Here is a 26,466-nt window from a genome sequence, read left to right as displayed (position 1 = left end):
ATTCTGGAACAGTTATTGGGGTCTTGTCCTAGTTGGGTGTCGGGGTCGGGTCCTAAATCAATTATCGGGGTTGATTTTTGAATCATAAATTTTTTTTCTAAATAGTATTTTTTTAGTCTCAAGCTAAAAATAAAAGATATTTTCTGAAAAATATTTTTCATTTACCAACCAAACATTAAAAAGTATTTTCTACTCACCAACCAAACATGAGAAAATAAGTTAGAAATCCACTTGTTTTCCAACAAAACATTTTCTAGGAAAACATTTTCCTTCATACCAAACACGCCATTTGTTTGGACAGTTGTTACATATTATTTAATAATGTATTGTATTATATTGTATTGTGGTGTATTGCATTCTACCGTACTGTATTGTTTAAATGAACACAATGTTTGAATAGATTGTATTGTTATCCATCGTTACATAATGTCACACATTCATAATTTAAATGATAAACCTTTGAGAAAAGTAAGGTACCAAGTAGATCTACTATGAAAAAGTATGATAAAATATAAAATATAATTATTAAATAATAAATAAACACAAAATGAGAAAAAAACATTAAGATAACGACGTGATCACACCAAATCAATTGTTACATAGCCTTTTCATCGTTACATAACAATAAATTTAAACAATACGATGTAATAAAATTTAAATAACAATCCATCAATCATAATAAACATCATATTTAAACTAACAATATAATACGAACAGTTTTACGCCCGAAATATACACATACAAGTGAAATTCATATATATAATAAATACAGAAATTAAACTTGTAGAAACTTCTTGAATTTGTAACTTAAAAAATATTCCCATTCCAAATATTTGTCCAAATCATATAAACAAGGATACTATTTACTCTATTTCATTCCCTCTTTCTCCTCTTTGCCAAGGATTTAGAAGCTAACGGGAGACCTGAATCTCTATCTTTGAAAAAAAATGGCAGCTTCGGCTCCTCTTTCTCACACTTTCTGCACACTTCGATTCCCTTCTTCTTCTTCTTCTTCTAAAGCAGCAAGAACCTCAATTCCTCCTTTTGCTCAATTCACTCATCACAATTTCTCTCTCAACAAACAATGTGAAACCACTAAATTTGCTCTATCTAGATGGAATCCAATAATAGTGAACCATACCAGACGTTCCTCGGCGAAAACCTGCCTCTCATTCCAAGACTCTGCTCCGGAAGTAATTTCTCTTTCTCAAAATCTTCTAATTTGATGTTTTATTGCAATTTTATGGTTTTGGGGTAATTGGTTTCCATGGGAAGATTTATATTCATATTTTGTTAACTATTTGTAGTCTTAGTGTGAATTCAAGGTCAAGTATGGGAAATTAGCAAGTTTCATCACCTCCTTTTGTATGGCTGAAAACAGTTTTAAGACTTTTTTTTTTCTTTTGTTGTGGAAACACATAGTTTATCCCATTGTAATGTTTTTGATATAGTAGAGATTAAGTTATCTTTTATTGGTAGATTAGTCCTAGAGCCAAGTTCTTTATAAAGTGCTGGTAACTGTTAATTTGAAGGTTGGTGTTTTCCTTGTGTGCTGATTTCCTAAGCAGGTGTGTAATGATGTAAATATTCTTATGACATGATCTAAAAATTGTGGTTAGGTGTGTGTATAAAGTGGGAAAATTAATAGGAAGGAGGAACGTTAGGTTGACAGTGTTTCTAAGCAAACTGCGTTTTGAAATGGTTTATTTATTGATATATTGATTTGGGAAATTGTAGAAGGCGAGCTGGTTATTGAGTAGGGGACACAGATTGTAGGAGGACTAATGCAAAGTAGAGTGCAAATAGCTCGTTTTGTAGTTGTTGACTAGATGATCAGTGTTTTACTTGTGAGTCCTTCTGCGAAGTACTTGCTGGTCCTTGGATTTGTTGCTTGTGGATTTTAATTGTGTTTAATGGTGGGTAAATGCTGGTTATGTTGTTTTAAATCCTTTTATTTTCCCATGTAAATATAATCAATAAAATACAAAGAAGCACTTCCTGTCACTTTTGAAGTAATTCGACAAAATTTTCACTCTAGCATTAGTTGCCTCATATAAGTATGATATGTACTTCTTACTTACAAGGACTATAGGTTGGAATTTGGAGATTCTAAATTGGTTTTGTAGATAGCTTTTAGAAGAGATGCATTCAGTATAGCTTTATTCACATTTATTAATTATGTACTTTTATATGGTCGATATCCCCTTAGTTACCTAATTTAACTCCTCATATTTAGTCATCAATGGATTTTGCTTGTCGTAATATTACTGCAGTGAACTGATGATGACACAATAATTTATTGTAGGCAAGTGATGACGAGGATAACCTCAGTGAATTGGAAATGTCAAAAGATGTAGCGGATGAGAAATATTCATCTAGATTGAAGCCCCTCATGCAAGTTTACAAGGAGGCCATCCTAGTCGGAGATGTAAAGCTTATTTCTGAAATTGAGGCGGTCATATCCTCAGTAGATAAGGAGAGAGATGACATGGCTCAAAAAGTATCTGCTTTATCAGCAGATATCAATTCTGGAAAGGAAAAATATATCCGTTTGCAAGCAGATTTTGATAATTATAGGAAAAGATCCGAGAATGAGAAATTAAGAATTAGGACCAATGCTCAAGGGGAAATAATTGAGAGCCTCTTGCCCATGGTTGATAACTTTGAGAGAGCTAAGCGACAGATCAAACTAGAAACTGAGATGGAAAAGAAAATTGATGCAAGCTACCAGGGAATATACAAACAATTCGTTGAGATAATGAGGAGTTTGCGCGTTGCTGTTGTTCCAACTGTTGGCAAGCCATTTGATCCCGCGGTAAGAAATTACTGATTCTCTGCTATCTCTTTTCTCCCTCTCTATGAAGTCATTTTTTGTCCCCTTTTGCGGGGAAGAAGCTGGTCTCTTTACTTTTGCTGTCATTACATTCTAAGGAAGCACAACCAGCAAATATACGGCTGTGGATCCATGTTGTACTCTAGTTTGTCATGGCCAGCACTACATGTCAAATATGCTGTCCCATTTTCATTATATGTCCTAAATGTTAAAACCCATGTCACCCATTTGGCCAAATTGTGTCACCCTACTGCCGCCTATACGTCATTACTACCTATGCTTCTACTTTCCTCCGATGTTCAAAACTCAGTCTCACTAGAATAATTCGCTCCGTCAAAATTATAAAAGAACATGTTAGCGCATTGAAATTGAATAAACTACGATTAAGTGGAATATGGATGTATAATTTATGGCTGCATTTAGCCCAAGTAGCATGGATATGTACAAATTAGGAAAACAGTATGTGAAGCACAACATGGAAATTTGAATTTAGTTTATATGCATATAAACATGATATGAGGATAGGTTTTAGACTTATTAGAGAACTTCTAATACTTTATATATATGATGATATGATATGTCTTAAATGAAGAAATGGGGATTCATATTAGCCAACTCCTACTTGTTTGAGAGGGAGGTGTAGTTGTTGTTGTTGCATATACATTTAAACATATATGTGTGTATTACATAAGTCTGCAAGCGCATGTGCATGTATAATCAACATCTCAAAATATAAATTTAGAAACTTCAAAGATAACATATAAAGGATAGCCCTTATTTTTATATGATGGTATTCGGCAGCTTGCATGTATCTCGATTATTCCACAGAGTACCTATTATCTCCTATCTTCCCAAGTACTGAGTAACTCTGTCTATCAAAGCTTAGGCAGATGGATGAAACTACTTAGTATTTTTTTTGTCTCTATTGGGATTTGAACTCAGGTCACCAAGGTTTGCACTCACTCATTAACTACTAGGTCATATCTTTGGGTGCAAGGATACTCTATTAATTTCAAAAGTTATACTTCAAAAACTATATCAATTAACTGCACTTCAATCCCAAATTAGTTGAGATCGCTCATATAAGTCTTCTACATCCATTTCTCTATCAAGCGCCTTACGCACCAATACTAAATAATTCTCTTTAAAACATATTAGGATTCAGGAGTTCACCAAATCTTACACTTCAGCTTACACGGCCAATCTAAGTTGCTCGGACTCTTTACTTTTGATGCCGCACTCATGTTGGATTCTCCAAAAATACGCTATTTTTTGGAGATTCCGACATGCACTTGTTGACATTTTTGAAGAGTCCGAGCAACATAGATCCCAATTACTTGGTACATGCTGATTCTTTGTTTCTGTGTTTTATTTTTAGCTAAAGCACATTAACATAACCTCATCTTATGATTTTACCATGTGCTCTTTTAGTATCTTCAATCATCATAACAGACTGGTGCATCTGGAGGTCGATGTACCACATAGCAAACTTCATTATCTATGAATCAAGATAATTCAGTGTCTCAAACAGCTGCTATTACGTCTCAGCTTCAGACAAGTTGCGGTCGGCTATGTGAATCCCTACTAACCATGTTTAACAACAAAAAATTAGAAGAAGTTTGTAATTAGTTCAAATCACTTAAGTAAATGTAAAACAGGGCATGGGTAGATAGTCTTAGTGTTGTCTTTTAAATCTGGAACCAGGTTATTGATTAGATTGAAACAAGAACAAATAACATAGAAAGACTGTCACTATAAAGACCTCTCAATTTAACTTCAAGGAGGGTAAAAGGCTGCATTCCTCAACTTTGATGCTGAAAATTGTCTTGGGCTTCGCGTTCAAATTTGGTCTCATGATCATTGATGCAATTACAGGATAATTAATGCAGGAATACCTTTTGCTTTATGAAAATTTGAATAATATTGTTATATAGAAAAGGTTTTATTAAGTATAAATCATCCGAAAGTTGTCCTCATTAAAAAAGAATTATCATTTCACTTCTTTCCATAAATTCCAAAGAAAAATGTTAACTTGACATGTTTGATTAACCCTTTAATAGATGTCTTATGTTTTGCATGTTTAAGGTTTATGATATGTTTGGTAAAGATTGTATGAGGATTGCTGATATTTGTTACCATTAGAGTCTTGCCATTTTAAAGATATCCCCTTTTGGGTGCTTCTAACCTTTAAAAAGGAAATAAGATGGGTTGAATTTAAAGTAAATATTGCTGTCAAATTTGGAAATTTTAACAGAAAAAAGAGGCTTTGTAATGCTGGAAATCATGACGAAGATATGAAGTTCAAAGAATTGAGAAATACTTTTGAGTCATAAAATAGTGTTGTTTCTTCTCCTTGTACAAACTACAAAGCTTTACACTCTAGCATAGCATATGCATTCAAATCTCACATACACAGGTATTGTGATTTGTGACAGATGCCATAAATTATCTTACTTAGTGGTAAGGTAAAAAACAAGAGATAAATAACTTTTTATTGAACTTTCACTTTTATCAAGTATGAAAGTGTTTACAGTCTTACCCTTTTACGTTGGAAACACAAAAAAAGGAAGTTGAAAAAGTAAGAGAGTTTTATTAGCATAAGGAATATTGTAACTGTAAAGGAAAATCCGAAAGTCAACCAAGAAACTTCGTAATAGCACTCCACAAACTATTAGCTTATGCTTTTGTGGAGTAACTGGAGCTAGTGCTAACAGCAGCAAAATTTGAGCGTTAAACTTCTGTACATTACATTCAACTGCTGGTCAAATCAAAAGGGCAATTTGTTCTGTAATATTTATTTCAATTTAGTATTTAACTATCTTTTTCTAGATGCACTGAAGAGAAATACTACCATTTGTGGTTTACCATTCTTTCACATCGACGATTTCTGTTGCTTTTCATAATTCTTTGTTGGTATTTGCTGAGCTAGCCTTTTCAAAGTCGAACATGTCTAAGACCTTTTCTTTAATTAGGAAAACAAAATCTGAAAAAGGAAGAAGTGGGAAAATAGAGAGGGAGGGGAAAAGAGGAAGAAAGAAAACTATTGAGTGATTTTGCTTTAGATTTTGAGTTAAGAACCAACCCTGGTTGAAGCACTCTAGAAGGATCTGACGTTATTCAGATTCTTACTTTAACAGCAATTAGTTTTCTCCTTCACATATTATTTTCTTTCTTTACTATTTATAAAGAGAAACCTTTCCCTCGGTCATCTTCTCGCAGATATAAGTAAGATGGAGCAGTTGTTTGCATTCAGTTAGGATAGACCAAAATCTAATGTGATTATTAGTTTCTAATTCATTGTCTGACTTTGGTGCAATCAGAAAATATTTGATGATGACCTAATTGAACACTGGTTGACGGCAACAGTGAAAGCAACTATAGCAATATAATGTGTTGCATCGTGTAGTTTTTGCTGCAATGAGAAAATATTTGATGACTAGCTAATTGAACACGTGTTGATGGTGACAGTTAAAGCAATGTATAGATATTACGTGTTCAAATGCAGATTTGGCTGCAGAGACTATGCATTCTCTTATGGGTGTAACCTTGACTGTGACATCTACCTCATGCAATGCTTCCTCTACCTATATGTTTTGAAACATTCATTGACTTGGGATTATTTTTTGTTCGGGTGATGGGGTGTGAATTTGCTGGTAGTTCATGTTACATACAGTCTTATCCAATGCAGGTCTAGCTATTACTAATCTTTAGCATCGGCTTTTTCTTGATACAGCTACACGAGGCTATTGCTCGTGAGGAATCTCAGGAATTTAGTGAGGGAATTGTAATTGAAGAATTTCGCCGTGGGTTTTTACTTGGAGACCGCCTTCTAAGGCCAGCCATGGTTAAGGTTTCATCAGGACCTGGTAAAAGGGTACCCTCTTCAGTCTCACAGAAATCCCCAGCAGCAACTGTCGGAGTTGATGAAAGCTAGTTCAATTTTACAGGGATACATTCAATTCTTTGAAGAGCAAAGACTACTTCCAGTCATATAAATAGATTTGAATTCTCATCAGTCTTGGCAATCCTCGGCGATAATGTACAATCAACTCTTTGTTCTTTGTGTCTATTGCACACTGAGAAATAGGGAGGGGGGTGAGGGGGGGGGGGGGAGTGTTTCCTTTGAATGTTAAGAGATTCAATCCAGTTGTTGAAGGAAAATATGCTTGTTCTGCTGTTTGTCTAAAGGCATGTGAACTCTCTTTTGCATTAATATGAAAAAACCATTTTGGGATCTTACTAATTTGGCAGTTAATCTATCTGAGGATTTACTGCGCATCATTCACTCCATACCTACCTTCCGCTCCACAACTAAGGGTGTGTATCGTATGGAAATATATTTTTCAATTTTTTCATGTTCAGGCTAGTCAAAATTTTTGGTAAACCTATTTTCCTAAATTCTTAAAATTGAGGGAAATAACTTTCATAATTGCATTCCATATTGACAATGTTTTTCCCACCTTCTAAAACACAACATCTTCACCCCACCCCCGTAGCTCCCATCCTCACCACCCAACACCCTCAGACCTTTACCTCCCATAATTTTGTTTAGATTATGTAAGATAATATTTTTTGCTTGCGCACTGAACATAAGAAAATAAGTAAGAAATTCACTTATTTTTCTAGAAAACATTTTCTAAGAATAAAAAATATTTTCTATCGTATCGAACACACCTTAAATCACTCAATAGTGCTCCATGCTCTCAACTTTCCCCAAATGTGGATGGATACATTGAATGGATCTGGAAACTGCATGTTCCAAATAAAATTAAAAAATTTCATTTGGCTACAATTCACCAACGACTACCCATTACTGCCTATCTAAACTATAAACACCCTCCATCCTTCTTCATTTTTTCTCATAATTTTCTAATTCTCTCACATTACAACAACATACCTTGCGTAGTTCATTCTAAAAATGAGTCTAAGGAGGGTAAGATGTACGTAAATTGTACCACTATCTTTTCGAGGTAGAAAGCTTGTTTATGATAGACTTTGTCTCAAAATACAGATATTGAAGCATAGTTGTAGGAAAATATGACAAGTAAGATATCAAGATATAAATAATAATAATAAACCATATAGAAACAACAAATACTAAATACTCTTTACAAATAGGGTTGCGAGGAGAAGGGGTTTACCCCTTCCCTCCCATCTAAAGTCCGACAACACTTGACCTACTAACCTTTACCTTTTACCTTAATGACCAATGCATTTAGAAACTTTTTTTTACCCCCTCTCTAGGAGCTCACACTTTTTTGCTTCATTGGTGACTCAAACTCACAACTTTATAATCGAAGGTGGATGATGCTTACCATTCGAGCAACCCCTCTTGTGTATTTTATAATTAGTTATCATATAATAGCAGCAGGACAATGACCAAATTTATAGTATTATAGTGGTTCGATAGTAACCAAGTTTGCTCTCAAGTTATTTCAAAAACCTAAATGAAACGATTAGAATTTGTAAAGAAGTTTTGCAATTGGCTAACATTAAATACGAATTTGTATCTTTCAAATTTCTTACATCCCATTACCAAGTCTATTATACGTTTATCATTTATTATACTACAAAGTCCTCGAGACTCCTTTTTGTAACCTTGCATTTACTATAAATAAATTGTTGTTAATGTCTAAGTGAAAATGAGACATTATTTTTCACAAGCATAAAGATCGTCTGCTTCTGTAAATTAGACATTGAAGAAAAAATGCAATATAAAGTAAATGCTCTGAAAACATATGCAAAACCTTTATTCAAAATATAAGAATAGTAAATTAAAACCTAAAAATTGAAATAAAAAACATTCAAAAAAAAATTAAAGGCCGGATAAAAATAATCGAATCCAAAGAGATTCACATTACTGTTATATTAATTCTACATTCATTCATTTTGTGTAACGCAAAGAACACAAAGTAAATTGTGTTACAAAGAGAATAACTTTTCCATTCCAAAACAAAATAAGATTTTCTGTAAAATGTGATGTAATAACTTTTAATGCCATTAACATTCACAATGGGTTATACAAATTAATTCTTCACTTTGAAACTCCTCTTTTGCAAATCCTATATAAGCATGACCTTTTGTGAACATTATACAACACAACCAACAAAAGAAAAGAAAACATTTTCCTTCTTTCTTTTTATTCTTAGAATATTTTTTGAGCAATTGGTGGTTTTGGAAACCTCCAAACCTTCAGCCACGAGTGCACGTGTTTGAGAGTAATTGTGGAACCTTGAGGAGCGACCGGCTACAACGATTTGCACCGAAGTCAGACGGAAATCGCTTTCAAGACAGTGGCTTGCCACGACACAATGTTTGTAATAACCAGACTCTTCACAGATCTAAGCAGGCTTATGATGTACTTGACTATTAATTTATGATCTGATGAGGTGCACATGAGGAATGGCCAATTTCACAATCCAAATATATTTTGAGAACCACCTTCCCTGGGAACCTTCAAAATCATCTCATCGATACATTAGTCATTGGATCAACTACTTGTACCCTAATTATTTTTGGATGTCGTTGAGACCCTAAATTCATGAGATTCCTCTGTGGTTCTTACTCCACAAGAGCAATTAGAGCCAGTGACTCGTCTAGAACTCTATCACAAATATGACCTTTTTCTCTTCTTTGTTCTCGAGTTCCTTTTTCTCATCTCTCTCTCTCTATCCTCCATCACCACTACCTCAGGCAGTGGCGGAGCCACTCTAGTATATATGAGGGGGTCCGAACCCCCTTAGGCGGAAAATTATATGATTTATACATGGTTAAAATAATTTTTTAGGTATATATAGTAGATGTCGAACCCCCTTCGGCTATTTCGTGTGTCTATTTTTTTAGATTTTGAATCCTTTATTTAAAATTCTGGCTCCGCCACTGACCTCAGGCGTCAAATTCCTTCAGATATTGCCTATTCGACGGTGATAGAGTAATCGTGAATTCACCTCGAGTTCTTCTCTGCTAATTGGTAGGTTATGATAGGGAAGAATATGCAATCTAGAAAAATTTAACCCAATCGATAGAGGAAACGACAAAATTAGATTATTTTGATCAATAACAAAATTAATTTGTTGAATCGATAGAAATTGAATGATAATATTATTGCAACAATCGTTCTTATTAATTGTATGACTATCTTTAAATATATAGATTGAGATATATTCTCAGTCACATATTAAATGTTGATTAGTTATAGAAATTTGTCAACATTGCTCACAAATAAATTTCACAAACTACATAAACCTAACTCAAAACGCAAGGTATAATTTTTGTCTTTTTCTGATGCAATACGACAAAAGTTGATTTTGTTATCAATAAATAATTTCAGATTATTAACTCTATTAAAAGTTAAATGGTAATATTAGTATTATAATAATCGTTGTTGTTAGTTGTACAAGTGTTAAATATATAAATTAATTAAGATAGATCATGAGTTACATATCATATATTGATTATTTTTAATTTTTTATTATAGCAACTCAAAAATATATTAAACAAACTACTTTGAACCTACCTCTAACGTAAGAGATAATTTTGTCATTTTTTTTTCTAATTATGATATGATAAATTAGATATATTTTGTCAACCATAATTGGATTATAAATCATGTAAAAATCAAATAACAATGTAATAATTGTTGTTACTAATTATATACGAGATATGTACTTCCTCATGATTAATTGACTAAAAAATTACGTCGGCAAAATCTATACTCATTAATTTCAATGATAATGTACTACTTCCATATAGTATTTCCTCCTATGACCTTTTTGGCGTGAATTTGAACATTAATTTAGTAAGTTCTTACAGAAAAAATTATATATTTATAAAATGAGCAAAAGGACTATACAATGAAGTTTAGAAAATATAAGATCTATTATCCTCATACAATCCGAACAAAAAAAAACCATTTTTTCATATATCTTATATGAAAAATCGAACATTTCTTAATAAAATTCTTCGATAAAAAATAAAATAAAATAAAAAACACTTTTTTTAAGGTTTAGAAAATCATAATTTAACATAAAAAAGTTTGCAATAAAATTACTCCACTAATATATAAGAGCAAAAAAACAGGTGGTATATATCGCCGTCAGAACCTATTTTACTTGACCCTACTCTCGAAAAACAAATGTTCCTTCTGATGGTCATTCTGCCGGAGTAGCAGTTCCGTTGCCGGAGACAGCAAAGAAATAGTTAACTGCATTAGCAGATTCACCATTTTCTGTTTTTTTGTTTATCAATGGAAAACTTGCTACCGGTGAGTACTTTCCCCTCACCTCTTTACTATGCAAAGTTCACTTTGGTTTGATCGAAATTCAATTGCATAATTTATGTTTTCTTGTGTATCGTCATTTGAATTTTGTTTGATGATTCTCGGCAAGTCTCAATTGCTTTTATTTGTATTATAAGTTCGTTTTGGAATATACAAAATTTTGTTTTCTGAAAGCAAATTGGGTCGGTGGGGGTGGTTGATTGTAGAATTTGTCGATTTGGAATAGTTAACGTATACTTCCAGGTGATGAAACCCTAGTGAAGTTTTGGTAGTGTCGGACTGGGGCGCTGGTTTTCTCATGATCCCTCAAAAAAACAATGAAGGGATTGAAGCAAATAATCTAAAGTGAGACATGAATTGTTCAGAGGTATCCAGCAAAAAGTGCTAATCTTGGGGGGAAATTTGACCTTCTATGTTAGCTTCCATAGCCACTGATCAATTAGAGTTTTGCTGGAACTCAAAAGTTTTGCAGTCCGACTTTTCCTTCATATTCTCTTAAAGCCAATCAAACTTGTGTCCTCTTTCCAGCTGTTTAGTTTCTCTGTTGTGCATTTTGGGTATTGATATGGTTATTGCTTCTTATATTCACATGTCACAGAGTTGTTTAGTCTTCACCTTCCTGGAAATTAAAATTGTCAAAGAGTATCCCATCTTTCTAATTGTATTCTAGTTTCGTTTGATACTATTCTTACAAATTTTGTTTCATCCATGTTTATTATTTTTGCTTGCTATAGCTTGACACTGCGGTTCTGCTACATCAAAACCAAAAACTCTCTCAAAAGCTTGAAGCTCAGAAGATTGAGATTGCAGTTCTTGAAGAAAAATTCACTGAGTTGAGGGACAAACAGAAGCCATATGATAACACTCTGTCTGTTATTCAGAAATCATGGGAAGAGGTATTTTTCATTCCAGCAGTTGGACGCTCAAGCATGATATTACCTAACACAGATTTGAGTTCTCTATATGAGTATCGTCAGTCTGGTCCTCCAAGACACACAAATGGACAAGTAGACACATGTATGGACATGTTTTTCCATGTCCTGTATAGTACTGTGTGTTTCTGAAATGGATTTTTTGACTTGCTTCTTTACTAGTTGGTTGGTGAATTGGAAATCTGTTCTATGCGCGCAGAGGATCCGATAAGACATGGAAATGCAAGTAACCATCAATCTTGCGCAGAAGGTGAGAGATGCCTAACTATGCTAGTTTTTGTTCCTCATTAACTCCCAAACTCTCCTTCCTCTCTTTCTAAAATAGGACATAATGTGATTGTGCAAAGAAATGGTTAGCAAGATTCTGATTCACAGTGGATTAGAGGATATGGATGCTATCTAGATTTGTTAAAGAAGAAGAGTTTGATGTAACAGTCTGTGCAGCCTTCTAACTATTTATAACTTAATTAGCTATGATAAGTTGATAACTAACTTGTTTCATTGATGATTATTGAAAACTAATTTTAATATCTAGTTCTTATTTTTTTTTTCCGGTAGGATAGAAGCAAAGATAATTAAACACTGTAGTACACTATTGGTAGTGTTAATTAGGTAAACTAGTAGGTCATTATAACCCTTGTCAATCAATTGGTGGTTCAAGTTGAAATTTTCCAGAAATCTGTAGTGAGGGATATAACTTTAAGCCTAACAAGAGGTGTTATATGTTTAATCTTAATCTCCATTGCCTAACTACCTTGTTCTATCTTTTGTCTATCTTCCGGAACTCTTTAAATAAAACATGGGAGGTAATGTAGTGGAAAGAGATAGGATTCTATAGTGTAAGGTGCCTTTTTGCTTCCCAATAAGCTCTTCAGGTTTGGTGTTGGTTTCCATGAGCAGATGGCAAACTCTAATGGCTTGTTTAGAGGGTTTTGTGCAGAACGTTCTCACACATTTAAAACCAGGGTATATAGTACATTTTTCGTGCTCTTTTTTTTTTTGATAATGGTAACTGTATTCACACCAAAAAGCCTACAGGTAAAAGCTGATGGGGTGGAATTTACAACCCTAGAGGGTATCATCAAGATCAAAGTCTAGATAGAAACTTTACAATTGTCTATGAAATCACTAAGCTATCTATCTCCCCCACTATATCTTGTTTACACCAAAAATACAAAAAACTTATACTCTTCATCTTGATCTTTTGGAAACTGCTAGCTTTTCCATCATGTCATCTTTAATTTCTGCTATTCGTTTTTATTTTCCTTTTGCTTTCTAGCCAATATTGTCTTGTTCTTTGCACACTGTTAATTTTGTGTGTCCTGTCTATCTAACCAGTTTATAATATTGTTGATGGACCTCAAGATATTGTATATAGACCTTTGTTATCTTACCTTGAATACTAATTTGGTAAAAGTGCTTTTTCTGGTGTTGTATTTTTCTAAAGGCTGTTCCCATACATACTGTTATGGTAATATAGGGTTATTCTGAAGATTCCTATCTCTTCTAACATAGTCTGTGTTATTTGGTTGTCCTAGTAAAAGGAAAAAATTGGAGCTATAGGTTTCTGAAATTGGATCAATTTTTTTTCTCTCATCTATATTTGTATCTTGTTGTTGCTAGATGGTTCTGACTATGCGTGCGAGGATTCTTTCTTAAGTCGTCTTTTACAAACTGGTGCAACTGAAAGCAGCTCTGATGTTAACACTCAAACGGAATATGAACAGAAGAAAATGGATGATCAAAAGATCATGAAAATATTCCGGAATATAGTATCCACTGTAGATGACATTAGGCAAATGAAGGACAAGTTGTGTGCTGCAGTTCTTGAGGTGCTTCCTGAAGATGGTAAGAAGCTCTCATATGTTTTATCTTCAATTCGAATGATACGTCCTTATTCCTTCTCCAGTTTTAATTTTTTTTACTTTTTGCTCTGTAGGATCATGCCTCCAAAAGTCATCGAGTGATTTGCATATAGGAGTTAAAACTCTTATACAAACAATAAATGAACTTCATTTGAAGCATCGATCCCTGGCTGGTGCATTGCAGAATCATAGAGATACCGATGCTAAGAATAAAGCCGAGCTTAAGTGTTTAAGAGGTAACTCGTTATTCTTGATTCAAGTTAATGGAAATATTTTGACATCTTATTATTATGGAAATAAATTATATGTTTATGCCATGTAAACATGGACCCCACAAATAAATAAATTAAAGAAAATTCATTAAGGAGTTTCTACAGGCAAACTTAATTAGTGAAAGCAAATTTCATGATATTACTGTAATATTATGAAAATCTTTGTGTTAGTGAAACAAATATTGTGGTATTAATTTAAAACGTTCTAACATTTTAAAAATAGAACTTGTATATTTATACCAACTAGTAAAGTTTACGTGCTTTTTCACGTGTGTCTCGCGTCAATCAATTAAACTATCTACAAGAAGAATAAAATTATTAATAAATAGAAATTTACGTTAAAATAAATGTTATATTTATTTCAATGATAAGAGTTTCATATAGCAAGGTTAAAAAGTTGCTTTAAAAAATGTGAACCTCTTTCTTTAATATTTTTAATTCTTCTTTTTTAGTTTATTTTATTTTTACTATAATTTAAGTAAGACTTATATAAGGTAAAAATATTGATTTTAAAGTCTTAAATGTTAGGACTGTTAATTTAGTTCAAATAAGGAAAGATTTAAGAAACAAAATTTTAGTCAATTCTAAAGTAGTAAATATTAGGAGTTCTTACTTACTACAAATAAATAAAGATTTAATAGCTATACATTTAATTAATTTTAAAGTTGTAAATATTATGATACTAATTAAATAACAATTATTTGAGGAAAGTAGTAATTGTGAATTTTTTCTATTGTATAGTCTTTTAATGAAGGACAAAAAGTACAATCAACATTTCTAAGGATCTTCATGCTTTTTGACCTGTCTACCACAATTCCATCATAATGCTCTGTATTTGTAGACTATATTATTATAAAAGCGGTAAGTCTTAAATTGAAAAGTTAAATTACTTAGGTACTCTTTTTTGAAACTAATTACCCTACTTACAATTATTTTTTGAAGTAAGTTTTTTTTTTTGGAGAAAGCCTACTTACAATTATTTTAGAAAGCTCTCAATTAGTAATAATGTTGTCTAAACAAAAATAATAATGTCTATCCCTATATATAGGGGAAAACTATCCCAAATAGAATGAGATTAGAATCTACTTTTATGGAATTAATAAATAAAATCTAACTAGGAAACTTTAAACAAAGAAAACATATAAAAATAATACCAAAAATCCTTCCCTAAGGAAATAAGGAAAACTTCCCAAATTTGACCAAAACATGTGGGCCCTTCCCAAGTCACTTGTACGTGACTTTTTCCTCCCTTTTGGGTGAGTATTTTAAACTCATTTTTGGGGAGAAATTTCATCCCCATGCGGGCCCCAATCTTCTTCCATTTAGGCTTGGACTTGTACCATAAAATATGTGTAGCACTTAGTCCTTTCTTCTCGGGCAGAAATTTCAGCCCCATGTGGGCCCAAACCTTCTCCCATTTGGGCTTGGACTTGAACCGTAAAATGTGTGTAGCACTAAGTCCATCCTTCTCCACAATTCTTGAACTCGTTCTTGGGCTTTTCTTCCATGATAAACATTTTCTTGATTTCCCATTGAAGCCCAACAATCTTGGCTTGCAACTCCTTAGCTTGAGACCTTGACAATTGTCTTTTTGGGGCTTCTATAACATCAGCCTTGTGTATGGAGCTATCATTAATTGTAAGAATTTGTTTCTTGTGCTTTTTCTGATTTATTCTATGGGCATTTTAGTCAAAACTGTTAACTTTCAGTAATGCCATCATGAATATTGATTCCTCATGTGTCAAAGGTTGGTTTTTGAGATTTACTTTCATTTTTGTTGTTATGAAGGGGAGTTGGAGAAAACCATTGCACATTTGGATGAAAGTAACAGAAAATTGGCAATTCTAAAAGCAGAGAAAGATGCTGCCAAGGGGGTTCTCTTCCCTGTCCTGAATCTTGGAAATAAGCACTCTGCTAATGATAAGGCGAGAGATAAGCAGAGAGACATGCAGGATATGGAGTCCACACTTAAGGAGTATTTGGTAATTTACTGGTTTGTGCGTCTGCACTCATGTTTGGATCCCATTTAAGTAGGTGAATGTATTATATGAACAAGATCGTGTTTACAGGACCAATCCTCTTTCCGTTTATTCGAACTCAAGCGTCTTCATGAAGAAAGGATAGACATATTGAAGCAGTTGTCTAACTTACAGGTAAACTTTGGTTTGCTTGATTTCCTTCTTCCACTCTCTTCATTGCTAGCGTTCTTGCTGTTTTACTATCGTAGAACCTCATTTGCTTGCTTCTTCACTAGTGATTTGAATGGATGCTTCCTTGACAGAACAAACTAAAGAATGTGAAAGCCATATGCTCTTCCCAACCATATATCTTGGTTAAAGATCAACTTGCGAAAGCTAAAGAAGATGTATCTCTGTATCAGTCCTTATACGAGAAACTACAGGTTGTAGCTGGTTGGTAGTTCGATTTTATTTTGTTTATCTTGTTGCTAATTTTTGTGATTAAACTAGGTGGAGAAAGACAATCTTTCGTGGAGGGAAAAAGAAATGAATTTGAAGAATGATATAACTGATGTTTTTCGGCGATCTTCCACCCTTGCTGATTCCAGAATAGCCTGGCTAGAAAAGGAGATGCAGAAACACATGCAAGAAAGAAATATGATTGAGGCCAAGCTGGAAGAAGCATCAAGAGAACCTGGTAATTGAAAAGCAGTTGTTGTTGGTTACTGTTTTCCCCCCTTAAAATATGTATTACAATGTAGCAACTGCAGCAATATTTAATGATAGATGCCATTTGTTTCAGGTAGGAAAGAAATTATTGCAGAATTTAAGAAATTGGTTTCTTCATTCCCTGAAACCATGGGCGATATGCAGAATCAACTAAGTAATTATAAGGAGACTGCTTCAGATGTTCATTCACTACGAGCTGATGTTCAGTCACTTTCCAGTATTCTTGACCGGAAGGTTTTGGTGCTAATCCACTAACTTGTACTATTCCTTTATTTTTCAAATGGTCATTTCTTTTCACTTAATACCTTTTTTTTTTTTTTTTTTTTTTGCTTTTTAATAGTCAAAAGAGATAGAAACATTGTCTGCCAAGTCAGCTTCCCAGGTGACTGAAATGCTGAAGTTGCAAGCTATGGTATGTTCAATCTTGCTCTTGTCTCTCTGCTTGCAGTTTTTCACCATCTATTTTCGGTCTGTTATTCATGTTTGGTGCTTTATTAATTTTAAGTTAGTTCTTACTTCATTGTATTCTGTCACTTGCAATTTTCTTGGCCTCTTCTGTGAGATGTTTTTGATTTCAGGTACTTGAATGAGTACAAATTTTAACGTTAGGTTACTCCTTGTTTGAATTTCCTGGTGTAGGTTAATGATTTGAAAGAGAGTGATATGCATTTAAAGCTCATTTTGGAAATGTATAAGCGTGAATCTGCTTTCTCAAGGTAAGACATGGTTAAATGTTTATTCTGATCAAATGAAGTCACTTTATTATATAAGAGTTTCTTGGTGCACTTTTTTTTTTTTCTTTAAGCTTCCAACTTTGAGCATTGATAAGGGCAAAAGTACAGCTTTGAGTTTGGCATCCCAAACTTGGATCAAGGGGTAAAAACAATGTAGGACTGTTCTACAAAGTACCACCAAAAGGGGGGTGGGTGGGTGGGTGTCCAAATTAGCTCAAAAGCTAACTGGACATAGATGTACTATTTAGGGGGGCTCGTAAATAATATTGGCAGGTCTCATGGTTTTGTTCTAAAGGTTGGGAAATCTCATTTATCCAAGGAACCATTCGATCCTATTCCCCTAATGTTCCATGATATGAAGCTAAACATTGGAAACATTAGTGGTAGGGACTATTTGATGTTGAAGATTAATTGTGGCAGCTTCGATGGTAATGTTAGAGCTTCCTACCAGATTGGAGGGGTTCATTGGATATAGGTTGTGCTTGGTTGTTGTGTCCAAAGAATCCATAGGGGGGCATTTAAGTGATGAGTATCTCTTTTCATGATCCCTGGTAGCCTCATCGTCCAATTTAGAGGAAGTGAGATCCTCTTCAAAACATTCCATGAACATATCTAAGTCTCCACCTCTAGTGGTGTTCCAGTGATTGAATTGTTCAAACTGGTATTTATCCCTGTTTTCTCTAATACTTTTATCAGGAGGATTAGGGGCCTTGCAGCTGGAACCCCCTTCCCTTTATTTTCGTAGTATCTATTTTTTTCAGTAATTTTCCTGGATCCCAATCTTCTTTAGCCTCTCCGCGGAGCTTTTCATAATCTTTTTGATGTTAAGTCCGGGATATTCAGAGTTAAAATTTCCTTTAGAGAAGTATAACCCTCCACTGTCAGAAATTTGTTAGTCTCCCGCTAGTCTAACATTAGGAGGTATTGTAATTTTATCCTTGAATTTCATCTTCTTGTTCGAAATGCTCGAAGTCTCATCCTCTTGTTCAAAATGCTCGAATTATAACCAGTGCTTCTACTTTTTTTTTTTGAATTTGTTTTTCAGTATTTTTTGAATTGTAGCAAGTTTGGATCCTGTCATTCTTCATCTTAAGCTTCCCTTGGTATTTGTTGGGGTGTTTTTTCGTTTTATCTTCTTGTGCTCTTTTCCAACTTGAGTTGTCAATAGTAGGTGTAGCTGACCATCATGAATCAATTGAGACCAGCTTGTCTTTCCTTCGTGTGGAATATCCATATCCTCTATATCCTCGTTTTGTAGTTGATTGAACATGTTGACTTGGTTTCCCTTTAGGTTGTTATTGGTAGACCTTTCCTCCTTTGGTTTAGCACCTTTGATATTGTTCCCAGTAGATTCTTCTCCTTTCCACTTCGTTCAATCCATCCTCCTTGGTTTTAGAAGTGCTAGCTTCCATAGACTAATTCTTGTTGTGCGTCGTGTGATTAAGTGTTGATTGTGTTGTTAATTAGCACGATTTTAGGAGACTTTCTGCGTACAATCTACCCTCCTCGAGGTCGTGGTAAGTCTGCGTACACTCTACCATCCCCAGACACCACTTAGTGAGATTTCACTGGGTATGTTGTTGTAATTGATTGTCTTTCCTCAATCAATCAGGATTCACTTGTATAAATATCCCTTTTCCCCCCAAAATTCTACATGGTATCAAAGCCATTGGTGCGTTTTTCTCCCTTGCAGCAATAAGGATTCTTCTTATTAAAATAAGGTCGAGTTTCTCCCTCCTTGAAGCTGTCCGCAAAGGCTACTTCCCTGGATCTTTTTCAAGACTCTTTCTTTCTTGGGTTTGTCTATCACTTTCGAGCATACCCACCAAGTTTTAGATTTTTTTCGATCACCAGAGCTGGGTTTCCGGCAAGACAGTTTTCGGGTGAGACTCTGTCTGAGCAATTTTTTCCAGTTTTTTCTTCTCCAAGGGACTTTTGTTTAAACTCGATTTCCTTCTAGAGTTTTAGGAAATTTTATTTTCTGATTTGGAATCCTATTAAAACTATGGGGGGAGACGACTTCGGGAGAAACTGTCTTTGGATGAAATTCAGCATCTTCGCCGATTCTTGACCAAATCTGACTTGCCTTTGGTTGCCATATTTAATTATGTGCAATCAGGTACTGCCTTTACTGCTCATTGTAATTCTTGGGTTGTTGGCTTACAAAACTACACTCCTAGTCCCAAAGGGAATTATGTCAGAATAGGCAACTGGAAATTAGAACTGAGCAGTACAAAGAGAAACGACCTTAGTGTTACAATAAGAACAACATACCAGTGTAATCCTACTTCACCAAAAAAAAAAAAGTACCAGTGTAATCCTAAAAGTGAAGTTTGGGGAGGGTGGGGTGTTCGCAGACCTTAGTGTTATTTACTTTAATTTCTTGTTATATACATTGGATTAGGGCTGGGCATAATTTGGTTGAAACCGAAAAAACCAACTGAACTGATTTTTTTTTTAATTTCGGTTTCGATTTTTCGATTAAATTGGTTGGTTTTGGTTTTAAGTCGGTACGGTTTTCGGGTTTTAAGTGTTTTTTTTTTCGGTTTACCGAAAAACCGAATTTTATGTAATACATTTAATTTATATTTTTTATATGCAAATACTTGCACATTACATTAAAATTACTGAAAAGCCGAATAATATATAAAAGCCCATTATTTATCCCTACATCTATATCCACCCCAAACCCAAAGACCAAATCTCAAATCCCTAATTCACTCTTAAAAGAGTAAGAACTGAAGAGTGAAGAAGTGCACGCCGCAAGACATCAGACATCGTTCTCTCTCAATTGTCACTTTTCACTTCTCCTTTCCATCGTCGATTTGTCATTTCTTTTCACTTCGCGAGACATTATTAGTGTTTCATGTATGTGTTATTGATATGTAGTGAGTAGTAATTAATTACTTGCCACTACCAGTGATTGATTTTGATTGTTGAAATCAACAAATCATGTTGAAAATTCTATTTTTTAAAAATTGATCCAATTTAAAAAGTCCATTTATGACCAAAAAAAGAGAGCCCAAAATGATATTTAAACCGAAAAAATAAACCGAACCGAAAGTACAAAAACCGAATTTATTTCAGTTTAGTTTCGGTTCATATTTTTATCAAACCGAAATCTGAAAAACCGAACCAAATGCCCAGCCCTTGATTGGATTAGTGTGATGGTGGATTTTCTCAAGTAATTTATTTTTTGAATTGGACTGAGATATTGGGGTTTTGATGGTGGGTTTAGCTTGGAATTTGTTATAATATGTGCATGTATGAAACTGAGGTGCATGTGTTAGGGATCTGTTTTTGGTGGCTTGATTATACTTATAATGATAACTAATGTGTCAATGTAGAAAACAGTTGGTTCTCTATATTTCTGAATATGACATGCTTCAATCACTCTTGTAAATTTTTTCTAGACATATCACATTGACATTTTGTTTTTCTTACGGAGCTTCTAATTGCATTTGAGCTGCCTAAGGTACTGTTGACCAATTGTATGACAATGTTTAATCTCGAAGATGGTTTTTGGAGATAAAATATATGAATGAATATCCTTTGTGCAGTGGTCTTTACAAACACTGCTTGTAGAAGCTCTTTGTCCACTTTGTAATGCTGAAATAGCAGTTGGTGTTCGTGATATATATCCTTGCTGATAAACTGTTGAATCTCATATCTTTTAAATACATAGATTTTCAAAGGGCATATATTGACTTGAATGGATCTTTTTCTTCACTAAGAATGCTTCCAAACATTACCATGGTGACTTCAGGGATGTTTTCGAGGCTCGGGGTTCCGAGTACAGAGCTTGGGCATGTGTTCAGAGTTTGAAGACTTCTCTTGATGAACACAATTTGGAAGTGAGAGTGAAATCTGCTATTGAAGCCGAGGCTAACTCCCAGCAGAAGCTAGGTGCTGCAGAAGCTGAGATTGCTGAGCTGAGACAGAAGTTGGATGCTTCTAAAAGGTCTGTTTGCCCTCTTGTTATTTTGAATGATGAGTCGTCATACTGCTGTCAGTAGATCATTCAGAAAATTGTCTCTGTGCGGCTGTGCACTTTAACAATAAGATGACATCTTCCTAACTAGGAGCTGAAGTTATTCTGTACTCACATACATGAAAAGGCTCATACTCCTGTTCTTGGTAATGGCCTTGGCGAATGGTTTGCCATGCTTTCTGGGCTTGACTTTGTTGAAAGTATTGGTTGGAGGGTCACAAGTCCACTATTGGTGGGAAGAGTGTATTTTAGCCTATGTTTCTCGGACTCTTCAAAAATGCCAACGGGTGCGTGTCGGATTCGCCAAAAGTAGTGTATTTTTGAAGAATCCGAGACGGGTGCAGCATCAAAAGTGAAGAGTCCGCGCAACTAAAGATTTTAGCCATGCATTCCCAGCTTCATTACAACTTTCAGCTTATTTAGAGAAGTTGCTGTAGTGGGGAACCATGTTCTCATCAGAAGGTCTTGCTGGTTTTTTAGAGAGGACCTTGGACTTTCGAGAGAAAGATGGCCCTGGAGAACGTTTCTTTTTATCAGTTTGATAGAATCTTGTTTTCCTTTTTCCTTGTAATAATTAATTAGTGTCCTAAGAAAATATTCATGAAGATAGTTGGTTCTCATTACTTCAGGGAACGGTCTAGACTCTCGGAAGTCTTGAAGTCCAAGCATGAAGAAACCGAGGCCTACCTCTCTGAGATTGAGGTCTGTTTACTGCTTAACTTGTGGGCTTATAGGTCAAGTTGTATGGAAGTTGGAACATTAGCCTTGTAAAACAATCTGAAAGATTTGAGAGATTCTTTTGTTGCAGACAATTGGGCAGGCCTACGATGATATGCAAGCTCAAAATCAGCAGCTTTTCCAGCAAATCACAGAGAGAGATGATTACAATATAAAGGTAATATATTCGACAAGAATGCATTCAATCGCTTTAGTGTTTGTGTAAAATTGGTAAAAATCTCAAACTTTTTTATGTACTATTTGTTACTTAAGAAGAAAAGGTGCCATTAGCCCTCCCTATTTTTTCTAATTGGTGAAAGCTGGAAATTTGTTCTCAATTTAGATGCTTCATGAGTCAATTATTTTCTTCATGTGTGTGGTGGAGTCACTAAAGTTTTAGGAAGTAGTATGGTTTTGATATTTCTCGTTAAACTTCATTTGTCAGATGTGAAGTATTTATGGTGCTGTTCTCCAGCGATTAACTTTTCCTTTTCCTTTTGCTATCTTTCTTCAACCATTATTCTCTTATAAACATTTATTTGGGGAAAAGTACTTAGAATTATACATCTAATACCACAATGAGTGAAAGTAGTTTAACAGTAAAGAAGTTTGGAAAATCTTTAACTGTAAGAATGCTTTCAAGTTTCAACAAAATTGCATGTAACCTTAGTTTGTCAAAATTGACTACCTCACAACTATGGCAAGGAGCCTGAAGAGTTGGTAGAAAACCTGGAAGTAAACAACACATTATCTCATTACAAATTCTCAAATGTCAAAGATGTAGAGTGAAAGAAAGAGCCGAGGTCAGTTGGTGCTCAAAGCACAAATATAGAGTGAGAGCATTAATGAAGAAAGGCTAATAAAAAGAAGTAAATAAAATATGTGTATACATATGGTCAAGAGTAATAAGCAGTTTCATCAAAGGTGAAAAGGATAAAAATTATATTGGGTTTCTAGAGCCAGTGCAGACAAAGTGCTAGCCTTAAGAAAGAAAGGCTCTAGACGCAAACAACAGTTATCTAGACAAAATAATATAAACTATCATATTAGGTGAAATATTTATTGTTTAGTGCCAAATGTCTTCAAGAAAACTTATAGGCGAAAAGGCATATGCCTTGGTGCCTTGAGGCTTGTACCGAAGTGCCCTCACATGAGGCACGGGCAACTACTTTGCACCTAGCTACAAGGCTTAAGTGCGTGTAAAGCGAGCCTTTGACAACGCTGAAGTCGTGGACATTTACAGCAAATTGTGTTCAATTGATTTCCCCCTGTTCTGTGGCGATTATTCATTCATTTTTTTTTTTCATTCTCAGTCATGGTAGTTCTGGTCTGACTCTATAACTTGGGTTATATGTTTCATTGTTTTTTTGTTCTTAATTCAGAATGCCTTCTTGTTTCAACCTTTTCTGTATGCATTACATTTTTAAACTTATCCTGTTAGGGTTTTCTTTTCTAGATTTTCATGCACTATTGTCTGTGTAAAATTTTTTTTCCTCCTTGTAGCTGCTGTTATTAAATCTTATTTCCATGACCCCAACTTATCTTTGAACAGGAGGGAAAACACTTGGCTAATCGGTAGTGGATTGGCTAGTAATACCACTTTAAAAATAGCATCTGGTTCGCTTTTCCTACGCTTTATTTGAGTGAATCTCATTATTATCCATTCTCAGTAAGACTGAGCAATGCCATCTTAAATGTGGCATTAATTTGTCCCGCACTGCTTTGATGCAGAGGAGATTCCGGCATTGTGTTGTGCATTACCACAAATTTAATTTCCGTTGTCGCAGTTTTATGCTTGTTTTATTCTTTTTTTCTCATGGTTAAGACGTTCGCAGTATTAGTTTCTTTTATGGGACCACTACTTTTGACACATTTCTGTAGCTTTGCATGGATATGTTGGATTTTTAGAGTTTCCCATCCACAAATTTCCTTACATCACTTCAAGAGTACCCCAAAAAAACGTTCTGTCTGTGCATTTCTAGTGTCTCAGGTTTCTACTGCTGCCTATTTTGTACTCTGTAGTTAGTTTATTTTCTGTTCCACAGCTTGTTTTAGAAGGAGTACGGGCAAGACAACAGCGGGATTGTTTGGCCTGGGAAAGTCAAATCACAGAGAGAGCAGTTGAAGATTCCAATACAATGGCCAATTCCTATGAAATGAAAGCTGCCAAAATTGATGACCAGGTAATTGCATATCTTCTCTGAAGTGACAAATGTTTATATTTCTCCAGCCATTAAGTGTGTGTATTTCCTTTCAGGTGAGGGGATGCTCGGACTTGGTCCAGAAACTTGCTGACGATAGGGGTCAGAATTCTCTTGCTTTGGAGAACACCCAAAAACGGTTTTTAGATGTAAGAAAATCTTCCCAGCAATTGCGGGAGACGCTGGAAGAATGGCAATCCAAGATCGACAAAGTTCGAGTTGATCTTGCACAGTTGCAGATAGAACTAGAGAAAGAAAGGTAATTGAAGGTTAACCTTTGTCTGTATACCCAGTATCAATTTATCTTAAACCAATACTCTCATATGTCCCTTTATTATATGGTCCTCACTTTACTTGGCTAGGTTTGAGAGAAAAAGAGCAGAGGAGGATGTAGAAGCTCTGAGGAGAAAGACTTCACGTTTGAGATCACACATTGAAGGGTCATCTGTTATTGAGAAGCTTCAGCAGAAACTAAGGGAATACAAGGAAATACTCAATTGTAGTATTTGCTTTGATAGGCGCAAAGAGGTTGGACCGCCTGACCTTTTCCTTATTTATTTGGTCGATCAGCATCAGTTTGGTGAAGTTGAAAGTACCTATAAAATGTCACATCTGATGTAGGATCCACTGTTGCAAGTTTGTGATTCTGGCAGCAGATGGGAAGAAAAGATTATGTGTTCTTACTTTAGATTGTTTATTGAGATAATATTGTGGCGATATCCAAGAGATTCTTCAGTGATGAGATCCATGGTTCTGAATTAGGGAGACAACCAGTGTCCGGTAGTGTGACCGAATAGTACCTCCTTACCAAAAAAATAGTACATCTAACCAAACATGTGTTAACCAGTAGGCTGACTACAACATAGATATTAAATTTGTTACATGATCTTGTCTGATGTGAATAAGCACAGTGATGCTTACTTCCACCATTTGGTGAGATTCTAAGAGATTCTGAGAGCTAACTTGTTACAGTGATTGGTTTTATTTTTGCCATGGTGGTAATAGAACTAGTATTCTCCAAATAATTTTTTGATAGCGGTGGTGTCCAGGTCAGCTTGTGCATGCCTCGACTATCCCACCGGTATGCTACTTCCCACTAGCACAAGTACTAGGTAACATTACCTATTAAGATTTATTATTGTTTAGACATGACAAGAAAATGCCTAGTTTTTTTTTCCTGTCGGGATTGATCCTTTTTCTCAAGGTTTGCACCCGCTTCATTGACCTCCAAGGTGCTACTAGTTTTCTCCAAACATGTAATTATTTCATTAGTGAGGAAAGAATTTAACTTTGCTAGACTCTTTATCTGATACCTATTCACTCTGAGAGCTAAGTTTTCTTTATTACATTACAGGTTGTCCTCGCGAAATGTTACCATCTCTTTTGTAATCCGTGTATCCAAAAAATTGTAGAGACTCGTCACCGCAAATGCCCTGTCTGCTCTGCAAGCTTTGGAGCAAATGATGTGAAGGCCGTTTATATCTGATCAGAAACATGAGGATGTCTAGGCGTATTATTATGTCGCTGTTGTGAAGCAAGATTGTCGTTCACTGATGGTCTGGGCATATATTTATGCAGGAAATAACATAAGATAGAAAAATTTTCTGGTGGTTGAAAGTAGATGGTCTGCATGGATTTTCTGGTGCTAGTCCAAAGGTTAATGATTTTGTTATTCTTTTGCTGGTGCTCGTCCAAGGTTGTTGATCTTGTTCATTAACCTTTACTTTATTCTAAGTGGATGCACTTAAGTTCATATCTTTGGTTACTGAGTTCTATTGTTGATTGCCTTGTTATTAAGTCCCCATCCAATACCTCAAATAGAGTTTGCTCACCCCATCCGTCGCTTCTCCTTTTAATATATAGTTTTCCCCCCATAGTTACTGCCTGAATAGGTATGTAGGTCAAGTCTTGCGGGTAGCTAGCAAAACTGCAAGAAGTAGAGTTAAGTACACTTGT

The 26,466-nt window shown here is 34.8% G+C and overlaps 3 protein-coding genes across 6 annotated transcripts in view; 2 read left to right on the top strand and 1 right to left on the bottom strand.

Annotated features, from left to right (window-relative positions):
- The window catches only part of LOC125809132 (E3 ubiquitin-protein ligase BRE1-like 1), a 139,115-nt gene extending 112,852 nt beyond the window's left edge, over positions 1–26,263 (top strand). Inside the window, exons 2-20 of one of the 3 annotated variants that reach the window (XM_049488773.1) lie at positions 11,065–11,096; positions 11,846–12,007; positions 12,206–12,293; positions 13,667–13,891; positions 13,983–14,144; positions 15,969–16,162; positions 16,250–16,333; positions 16,462–16,581; positions 16,649–16,835; positions 16,941–17,101; positions 17,208–17,279; positions 17,507–17,583; positions 21,368–21,562; positions 22,222–22,294; positions 22,401–22,487; positions 24,355–24,492; positions 24,567–24,769; positions 24,873–25,038; positions 25,865–26,263. In XM_049488773.1, coding sequence (XP_049344730.1) covers positions 11,079–11,096; positions 11,846–12,007; positions 12,206–12,293; positions 13,667–13,891; positions 13,983–14,144; positions 15,969–16,162; positions 16,250–16,333; positions 16,462–16,581; positions 16,649–16,835; positions 16,941–17,101; positions 17,208–17,279; positions 17,507–17,583; positions 21,368–21,562; positions 22,222–22,294; positions 22,401–22,487; positions 24,355–24,492; positions 24,567–24,769; positions 24,873–25,038; positions 25,865–25,996 — 2,544 coding nt within the window. In that variant the 5' untranslated portion in view covers positions 11,065–11,078 and the 3' untranslated portion in view covers positions 25,997–26,263. Of the gene's footprint in view, positions 1–10,934; positions 11,097–11,845; positions 12,008–12,205; positions 12,294–13,666; positions 13,892–13,982; positions 14,145–15,968; positions 16,163–16,249; positions 16,334–16,461; positions 16,582–16,648; positions 16,836–16,940; positions 17,102–17,207; positions 17,280–17,506; positions 17,584–21,367; positions 21,563–22,221; positions 22,295–22,400; positions 22,488–24,354; positions 24,493–24,566; positions 24,770–24,872; positions 25,039–25,864 lie in introns of those variants that run through there. The other 2 variants (XM_049488772.1, XM_049488774.1) reach the window with 2 other exon arrangements.
- LOC125809192 (uncharacterized) overlaps positions 1–26,466 on the bottom strand; it is a 511,850-nt gene that overhangs the window by 92,370 nt on the left and 393,014 nt on the right. The gene's annotated exons all lie outside the window — the stretch shown is intronic.
- Positions 899–7,076, top strand: LOC125809178 (uncharacterized). Its single transcript, XM_049488836.1, has 3 exons — positions 899–1,193; positions 2,306–2,815; positions 6,567–7,076. The coding sequence occupies exons 1-3, from the start codon at positions 948–950 to the stop codon at positions 6,765–6,767; spliced, it is 957 nt and encodes a 318-aa protein (XP_049344793.1). The 5' UTR covers positions 899–947; the 3' UTR covers positions 6,768–7,076.

This window comes from Solanum verrucosum, unplaced genomic scaffold (assembly GCF_900185275.1).
Source record: "Solanum verrucosum unplaced genomic scaffold, falcon-dt-bn FXZP01000062.1, whole genome shotgun sequence".
Lineage (NCBI taxonomy): Eukaryota > Viridiplantae > Streptophyta > Magnoliopsida > Solanales > Solanaceae > Solanum > Solanum verrucosum.
The sequence above is the reverse complement of the archived record's forward strand: the minus strand, read 5'-3'. Positions and strand labels throughout refer to the sequence as shown.